Source organism: Prenolepis imparis, unplaced genomic scaffold (genome assembly GCF_030444845.1).
Source record: "Prenolepis imparis isolate NDT839.2.m4 unplaced genomic scaffold, iyPreImpa1.0 SCAF_2, whole genome shotgun sequence".
In the NCBI taxonomy this organism is placed as follows: domain Eukaryota; kingdom Metazoa; phylum Arthropoda; class Insecta; order Hymenoptera; family Formicidae; genus Prenolepis; species Prenolepis imparis.
The window spans coordinates 4,077,965-4,086,934 of record NW_028141160.1 but is presented as its reverse complement, the minus strand read 5'-3'; the positions used below and the strand labels follow the sequence as shown (position 1 = coordinate 4,086,934).

Sequence of the window (8,970 nt, the reverse complement as noted above, 5' to 3'; positions counted from 1 at the left end):
CTTTCAGTCTTTTTATTCTGTGAGAATCTCAAATATAAACATAAAAAAACAACTCAAATAAAAAAACTTGAAAACTAAGAAAAAATGTAAAAAAATATAAGTGAAAAAAATTAAATATTTCTAATAAATGTAAACGCAGTAACCTATAACTATAAATAATTAAAATAATTATAAAAGAATCATTTTAAATATATAAAAAAACATATAATTAAAAATATATTTATATATATTTTATATATATAAATATATGTATATTAAATTATGTTTTTTTATATATTTAAAATTACATTCGCAACTAACTTATAATTGTATGTCGCAATCGCAACGCAGCGGACAGTTGACTTTTATCGATATCTGAAAATTGATGACAAAAAATTTGATTATCAAGCAATTTGAATAAAAATTTTAATCTTATTGAATCTAAGAATTTCCTGAATAAATACATACGTTTGGTACATGTATCCCCCTGTTGGCATGTATCCTGCAGGCGGTGTGGGCACGTACCCTGGTGCCGCGGGCGGTGTGGGCACGTACCCTGGTGCCGCGGGTAGTGTGGGCATATACCCTGGTGCTGCAGGCGGTGTGGGCACGTACCCTGGTATTGCGGGCGGAATAGGCATGTATCCCAATTGTACAGGCGGCGTAGAAATATAATTTTGTACGGGCGGTGCAGGAACGTAATTTTGCATAGGCGGTGCAAGAACATAATTTTGTACGGGCGGTGCGTGGACATATCCTGGTGCTGTTGGTGCGAGCGCATATTGTACAGGCAATGCAGGAACGTAACTTGCCTCCGATGCGGCATACTTTGTACGACGGCGCGCAGCAAATTTTTGCTTTTTTCTTTCCTTCTGCACCGCCCGTCGTACCGCATTATTGATGCGCTGCAAAAAATAAAAATATTTTTACATATACATACCTACATACATACATATATGTATACATGACATTTAAAAAATCTGTATTTGCATCAATAAAGAAAATAGGAAAAAATATATATTATATATATTATGATATAATAACAATGTTATGACCGAATAAATTGTTGATTACCAGCATTGCACGAGACATATATATACATAGCATTCATATATTACATAGTTATTTTATCCAATCATAATACTTATATTATATTGTAAGACTCGCGCTCTCACGTTCGGGTGTATACAAGCGAAGTGAGGATAGAGGGCGCCGAGACGGCGAGAGAGCCATGCGAGGCAGCGGAGGTCAGGTTAGTCGGAGAGCGACGAGCTAGATAATAAGCGACAAGCACGCAAATAAAGATATATTTTACAAGTCGAATGCGAGGTTGTATTGTTACCCTTTCATCTCAGAAGTGGGATAGCCCTCGTGTAATACGTAATTACATTACTGAAGAACGTTATGGAGAGTCGAAGCGACAAAAATGAGCCCGACAAGGGGAATCGTCGACGCAATCGAGAACGTGAGAAAGAACGTCGAAGTCCAAGAAGGAAGGAAAAGCGTCGTAGAGATCAATCGAACGAGCGAAGTCGACGTCATGGTCGTCGCAGGCACAGGAACGAGCACGGTAACAGCGAAAATTCGTCTGACGAACACCACCGAGGACGTGAACGTAGCCGACGGCGCAGCCGCAGCAACGACGAGGTTCGCAGTCGAGGTTCGAGCCGCGGCGGAAGTGACAAACGTCATCGAGGACATTATGGACGGCGACGCGACGTAAGCAGAGGTGATGACTCTTCGTTGTCTGATGAACATAAAAGACAAATTAGTTTAAGTAGCGATAGAGACATGCGAAATTTCCTCACCGAATTGGTAAGAACGATGGCGAGTAACCGCGCTGAGGGGAACAAATTTCCCATGCTAGGAAACGTGATACCCGAGTTCGATCCGATGAACAAAGGTCAAACGATACATAATTGGTTGAATAAAGTAGAAGAATGTGCTAGAATGTATAAATGGGATAGCGATCAAACCGTGCATTACGCGATGCCGAAACTCGTGGGTGTCGCGAAAACGTGGTACCAATCATTGCCGACGATGTCGTTTACGTGGCCTGAGTGGAAGGATAAACTAATCGAATCATTTCCTAGCAGTGACGATTATGCCGAGTTATTGAGTGAAATGTTGGCGCGAAGGGCTCGGTTTGGAGAATCGCTAGAACTTTATTTTTACGAAAAGGTCAACTTGTTGAATCGTCTAGAGATAGAAGGTAGGCGTGCGGTTGACTGTTTGCTACATGGTATAGACGATCGTTCGGTGCGATTAGGTGCGAAAGCCGCGGATTGTAAAGAACCCGAACACGTACTAAGATATCTGCAGTCGATCAAACAACGGTCGCGTGAATCGGACAGGGTTAAAGGTAGTCAGAGCAAACGATCTGAAGTAGTAGTGGATAGTGGTAATGGCGGTACTACAGGTAATGGGCCCAAACAGGTTAAATCCGTAGCTCAGACAATCACTTGTTATAATTGTAATGAACAGGGGCACTACAGCTTTAAGTGTACAAAAAAAATAATTAAATGCACCGTGTGTAATAAGCTAGGGCACCTAGCAACCAATTGCCCGAGATTACCGTCTAATGACAGAAACAGCGATACGAAGGAAAAGACTGTAATGCTAGTAAAATTAAATGAAATTAACGACAATAAGTATATAATAAGAGCGAAGGTAAATGATCGACCCGTTGTAGGGTACGTCGACTTGGGCAGTCAGTGCACGTTGTTGCGACATAACAGAGCGATCGATATGGGCATAACGTGGTCAGTGAATAATCTGCCCGTGATGCGAGGCATCGGTAACAGCATGGTGATGCCGATAGGTTCCGCGACAGTCGCCATAGAAATTGACGAAATCGTTGAGTCGGTCGAAATATATATCGTGGATGATGACGTGATAAAGTACGACATGTTGGTAGGGCATAGTTTCACCGAGAAACCAGGAATCGTGGTAATCAAGACGACGGACTCGTTGATGTTTAAACGTGATCTTTCGAGTAAAAGTTCTCTGAGGGTGCGGGACGATATTATTATACAACCCGGGAAGCTGACGGTTGTGTCGGTTTACGCCGATTCCGATGATTCAAAACACGTATATGTAAGGGGTTCACTGCGTGGTAAAGCTGGTAACGAGTATTATCTGATGCCGGGTGAATACGAACTACGGGATGGGATAGGCGGATTATTAATACAGAATGTTTCAGAAAACGCGTTGAAACTAAAAAGATCGTTGCTAATCACGCGAGTGTTACCGATTCGCGAAAGTAAGTACGTGAGAATCTTAGAATTAGAAGATTTTGAAATCGATTCGGTTCTGAATTATGGTGATCAATTAACGGAAGACGAAGTCGCTAGGTTACAAACGATACTGGTGAATTATAAAACTTGTTTCTCGCGCGGTTTGAAGGATCTGGGTTTCACGAGCGCCGTAGAAATGGATATAAAATTGACGGATGACAAACCTGTCGTATATCGACCGTATCGACTTTCGAATTCAGAACGGATAATGGTGCGGGAAATGGTAAAGGAAATGACCGACGCGGGCATCGTAACCGAATCTAACTCTTCGTATGCTAGTCCGATTCTACTAGTGAGAAAGAAAACGGGAGAATGGCGATTATGCGTCGATTATCGCGCGTTAAATCGTAAAACCGTTAAAGAACACTATCCTTTACCGCTGATAGATGATCAATTAGATATGCTAGCAGGACACTCCCTATTCATCACTCTCGATCTTGCGTCCGGATATTATCAAATTCCCGTAGCAGCTGAATCGCAGGACAAAACTGCGTTTGTAACTCCGGACGGTCAATATCAATATAAACGCATGCCGTTTGGACTAGCGAACGCGCCGTCGGTCTTCCAAAGGACGATGAATAAGATACTATCGAAGGTAAAGGACAAATTCGCCCTAGTTTATATGGACGATATTTTGATACTGGCGCATTCGTTTGAAGAAGGTCTTGAACGTTTAGAAGAAGTTTTGAAAATAATGAACGAACACGGGTTAACTTTAAACTTGAGCAAGTGTAGTTTTTTTCGCAGAGAGATCGACTTTTTAGGGTTCAAAATTAGCGGGGGTGGTATTCGGCCCGGGACGCGAAAGGTCACCGCTGTTCAGAATTTCCCCCCTCCTAAAAATGTACACGAAGTTAGGCAATTTATAGGCCTCGCGAGCTTTTTCAGAAGATTTGTGAAAAACTTCGCCATTATAGCACGGCCGCTTACAGACCTTTTAAAAACGAAATGCGGATGGAGATGGGCGGACGAACAGGCGGAGGCTTTTCGCACCTTAAAAAAGAGGCTAATAGAACGGCCGGTGATGGCGTTGTACGACGCCAAACTCGATACAGAGTTGCATACGGACGCGTCGAAATTAGGGATCGCAGGTATTCTCATGCAACGAGGCGTAGAAGGAACGATCAGGCCTGTCGCGTATTATAGCCGGAAAACGACGGATGATGAGCAGAAGTTATATTCGTTCGACTTAGAGACACTCGCCGTAATTGCGTCATTGCAACGTTTCCGCGTCTATTTATTGGGGGTGAAATTCAAAATAGTTACTGACTGTAACGCATTACGAGCTACGTTGATCAAGCGCGACCTTATTCCGCGTGTCGCGCGATGGTGGATCCAATTGCAAGAGTATGACTGTGAGATCGAATATAGACCGGGTTCACGCATGGCTCATGTGGATGCACTAAGTCGCAACCCCATAGACGAATTAGACTCGAACGAGGAAAGGTGCATTCTCGACGTGATGCAGGTAGAAGTGAAAGATTGGATAGCAACGGTCCAAGGGGCGGACGACGAGATAAGGAGAATTAGGGAGATATTGGAGGATCAAGAGACAGGGCACATAGCGGATGTGCATGACAACTACAAACTAAAAGGGGGGTACGTGTACAGAATAGTCGATAGTAAAATCAAATGGGTAGTGCCGAAAGGGGTCAGATGGCAAATAGTGAGGATGAACCACGATAACGGGACACTTTGGGTTTGAAAAAACGCTAAGTCGGATTCGAGAATCGTTTTGGTTCCCAAAGATGCGGAGATTCGTAAAAAAATACGTATCAGCTTGTTTAGAATGTGCGTATCATAAGGCTCCCGGCGGCCCCAAAGAAGGTCTACTTCATACAATACCAAAAATAGAAATACCCTTCCACACCCTACACGCCGATCATTTAGGTCCATTCATTCGCAGTAAGAGAAGTAATGCATATCTGTTGATAATAGTCGACGCGTTTACGAGGTATATAAATATTAAAGCGGTCAGAGACACGAAAACCGGCACGGCAATTAAAGTTTTTAAAGAACATTTTGGTTACTTCGGAGCACCAAACCGCCTCATCACCGATAGAGGTACATGCTTCACTAATACAAAATTCAAATCTTTTATTCTAGAGCTAGGGATAAAACATATATTAAACGCGGTTGCTACTCCTAGAGCAAACGGTCAGGTAGAGCGCTTCAACCGAACCGTATTAGACGCACTTGGCGCTCGAAGCCATGGCGAGAAAGAAAATACATGGGACGAATATATCGGTGAGATTCAATTAAGTATAAACACCACAATTAATAAGTCAACAGGAAAGAGCCCCGCGGAATTGTTGTTCGGGTGTAAATTGGTGAATCCATGCGAGAATATAATTAACGACGTGATTTGCTCGACTAACAATCGTATTAGTGAAAATGACTTATCCAACGTGAGATCCGAAGCGAGCGAGAAGGTACGAAAACAACAAGAGTTAGCAAAGAAAAATTTCGATAGGCATAGGAAGGTACCGACACACTATAAAATTGGAGATCTAGTAAGAATCGAAAGGACTCTGACAGATAAAACGACATTAGGTAAATCAAAGAAATTAGTAGCTAAGTTTCAAGGCCCATATCGCATCGTAAAAATTCTACCGAACGACAGATTCCTAGTGGAGGACACTCCTATAACGCGTAAGGGAAACAGACGGTACGAAAACATAGTAGCGATCGACAAACTACATCCATGGCTTAATTTTAATGGTCCAGTTAGCGACAACAGTGATAACGATAACGACAACGAAAGTGATTAGGAAGGTAAAAAAAAAAAAAAAAATAACGATTGAAACGAGGCGAAAGGACATGCGAGACACTAATTAAAATCGATTAATTCTTTAACTAAGTATTAAGCGCCAGCGGAACAGATACAAAATGAACGACTTCGAATAGATGAATTAGCTCGATTGAATGGACTAAGAAATTACACGAAACGATAGTAACTGTACTTACGTGAGTCGTAAGCGATTAGCGCAGATTATGAATAATATTGAGATACCGCACCGATGATCGTAGATTACAACAGATCACAATAATTATTGCGTGAGTCGTAAGCGGTCAGTGCAGATCACGAATGGTATCAAGAAATATTGCGCAGATAATCGCAGATTACAACAGATCACGATTACTACCGCGTGAATCATAAGCTATCAGTGCAGATACGAATGACACCGCATAGATGATGGCAGATTATGATAGATCACATAATACTACGAATTGTAATGCAACTTCATGAACTACGAACATCTAGTGTGAACTGTGAAAGACTATAAATCGTCATTATTATAAGTTATATAATTGTTGCGAGACACGTAGATTATGAACGATCAGTGCAAACGACGAACAACATCAATGAATATGGCACAGATGATCGCAAGCCATAATAGACTACGAAAATACCTAAATAGTACTGTAATCTTAAGTATGTAAGCTGTGAATGATTAGTACAAATAGAGAAGTATGAATAGATACTATGAATAACATTAGAATATAACTATTGTAATTTACGTTATGAAATTGAAACTTATAAATTTTATTATTTTTTTCTCACTACGAGCGGTACAAATAGCATAAGCTATGGAATTGTAAACCAAAGATAATTTATTTTCTTTATATACGTAGCGAACGCATATTTTGTTTTCTATATATGTACCAAGCGAACTTATATATATTTTTTTTTATGTTCTGTTGCTTTGTTTCTGTTACATTCTCTTCTTTATGTATGTATTATTAAGTGAGAGGACTCACTACTAGCAGAATGGCCGAAGATGTAAGACTCGCGCTCTCACGTTCGGGTGTATACAAGCGAAGTGAGGATAGAGGGCGCCGAGACGGCGAGAGAGCCATGCGAGGCAGCGGAGGTCAGGTTAGTCGGAAAGCGACGAGCTAGACAATAAGCGACAAGCACGCAAATAAAGATATATTTTACAAGTCGAATGCGAGGTTGTATTGTTACCCTTTCAATATATTTAATAATAATATACAATATGAAGGAATTATAGGCCAACTAAACGAGACAAAAATATAAGGTGTTATATGACAATTGATTCAAATGACAAAAATACGTAAACGTTTCAACCCTACTTGGTCTTTTTCACACTAAATAAAAAATTTAAAAAAACAAAGATAAGTTGAAATATAAAAATAAAAATTACATCGCAAATATGTATAACTTGTCGAACGAAACGTATATCAAAATCAAATATCATCAAAATAAACACACATCAAAGTACAAAAATTAAACATATAAAAAGCTATGTCAATAATTGTTAGTGTAATCAGAACGTAAAGGTAAAAAATAAACCGTCAAAATTAGAAAATAAAAATAAGACATAGTCAATAGAATAAAAATTAATACAATAAAATAATTATATTATTGTCGAACACTGTAAAATCGTTATATATAAAAATAAAGAAAACTAATAATAAATAATATAAAATTACTAAACTATTATAACAAAAATTAAGAAATATTTTTTATCGGCTCTCAGTATATAATAAATATGATTTTTAAATCCGGCCTTTAAAAATCACATATTTATTATATACTGAGAGCCGATAAAAAATATTTCTTAATTTTTGTTATAATAGTACAAATTTGTTCTTTCTTCGATTTTATTAAATGTTCGACAATAATACAATTATTTTATTTAACGCAAATTATTTTATTTAATTTATTAATTTTTATTCTTATTGACTGCGTCTCATTATTCTTCTTTTATTTTCTAATTTCTACGGTTTAAATTTCACTGATTACACTAACAATTATTGATATAGCTTCTTATATGTTTTTTTGTACTTTGATGTGTGTTTATTTTGATGATATTTGATTTTGATATACGTTTCGTTCGACAAGTTATACAAATTTGCGATGTGATTTTTATTTTTATATTTTCCCAACTTATCTTTGTTTTTTTTTTATTTATGTACTGAAGAAGACATAGGTAGACAAGAGTAGGGTTGAACGTATTTTTATAATTTACATGTTATTTGAATAAATGTAAACTTGTTATATAACATCTTATATTTTATTCTTGTTTAGTTAGCCTAATTCCTTTATATTGCTTTGCATTACACAACATTAGCCTAATTGTTTTCTAAATTTTAAAATATACAATTTATAAAACTAACCTTTTGTACGTCTTGCCCGGGGTTCGTCCTAATTTCCGTCGGCGTATTCGACGTCGGTGTCAGCGTCGTCATCTTCACCGTCGGCGTCGACGTTGGCACCGTACTCGTCGTCGGCATTGGCGTCGGCGTCGGCGTCGACGTCGACATCGACATCGAAGTAGAAGCTTCCGCCGTCGGCGTCGACATCGAAGTAGAAGCTTCCGCCGTCGGCGTCGACATCGAAGTAGCAGCTTCCGCCGTCGGCATCGGCGTCGACGTTGTAGCCTTCGCCATCGGCATCGGCGTCGACGTTGTAACCTTTGCCGTCGGCATCTGCTTCAACATCGGAGCCTTCGCCGTCGGCATCTGCTTCAACGTCGGAGCCTTCGCCGTCGGCATCTGCTTCAACGTCGGAGCCTTTGCTGTCGGTGTCGGCGTCGGCGTCGGCGTCGGCGTCGCCGTCCTTCGTTTGACAGAACTGCCTTCGCTTCGTGCTGCAATATATAAAATATATTATTAATTTTGTTTCCAAATAAATAATAAATATATTTATGTATACAATAATTTTGAA

At 39.6% G+C, this 8,970-nt stretch overlaps 1 protein-coding gene across 2 annotated transcripts; it reads right to left on the bottom strand.

The window, feature by feature from the left end:
* Positions 1 to 268: 268 nt before the first annotated feature.
* Positions 269 to 8,770, bottom strand: LOC145933171 (uncharacterized). Of its 2 annotated transcripts, XM_083032710.1 has the most exons (3): positions 8,421 to 8,770; positions 448 to 884; positions 269 to 354 (listed from the first exon to the last, which is right to left on the bottom strand). In XM_083032710.1, exons 1-3 carry the CDS (start codon positions 8,763 to 8,765, stop codon positions 345 to 347), a joined length of 792 nt encoding a protein of 263 aa, XP_082888836.1. In that variant the 5' UTR covers positions 8,766 to 8,770; the 3' UTR covers positions 269 to 344. The 2 variants fall into 2 exon arrangements, with proteins under 2 accessions (XP_082888836.1, XP_082888835.1); XM_083032709.1 differs by having other exon boundaries at positions 275 to 884.
* Positions 8,771 to 8,970: the final 200 nt, after the last annotated feature.

What these genes read in the sequence shown, in the direction of transcription:
- LOC145933171 (XM_083032709.1), bottom strand. Translation starts at nt 8,765, where the DNA reads ATGCCGACGGCGAAGGCTCCGATGTTGAAGCAGATGCCGACGGCAAAG. An exon ending in CCGGGCAAGACGTACAAAAG is followed by an intron (nt 885 to 8,420) that starts GTTAGTTTTATA and finishes TATTTTTTGCAG; the next exon opens with CGCATCAATAATGCGGTACG.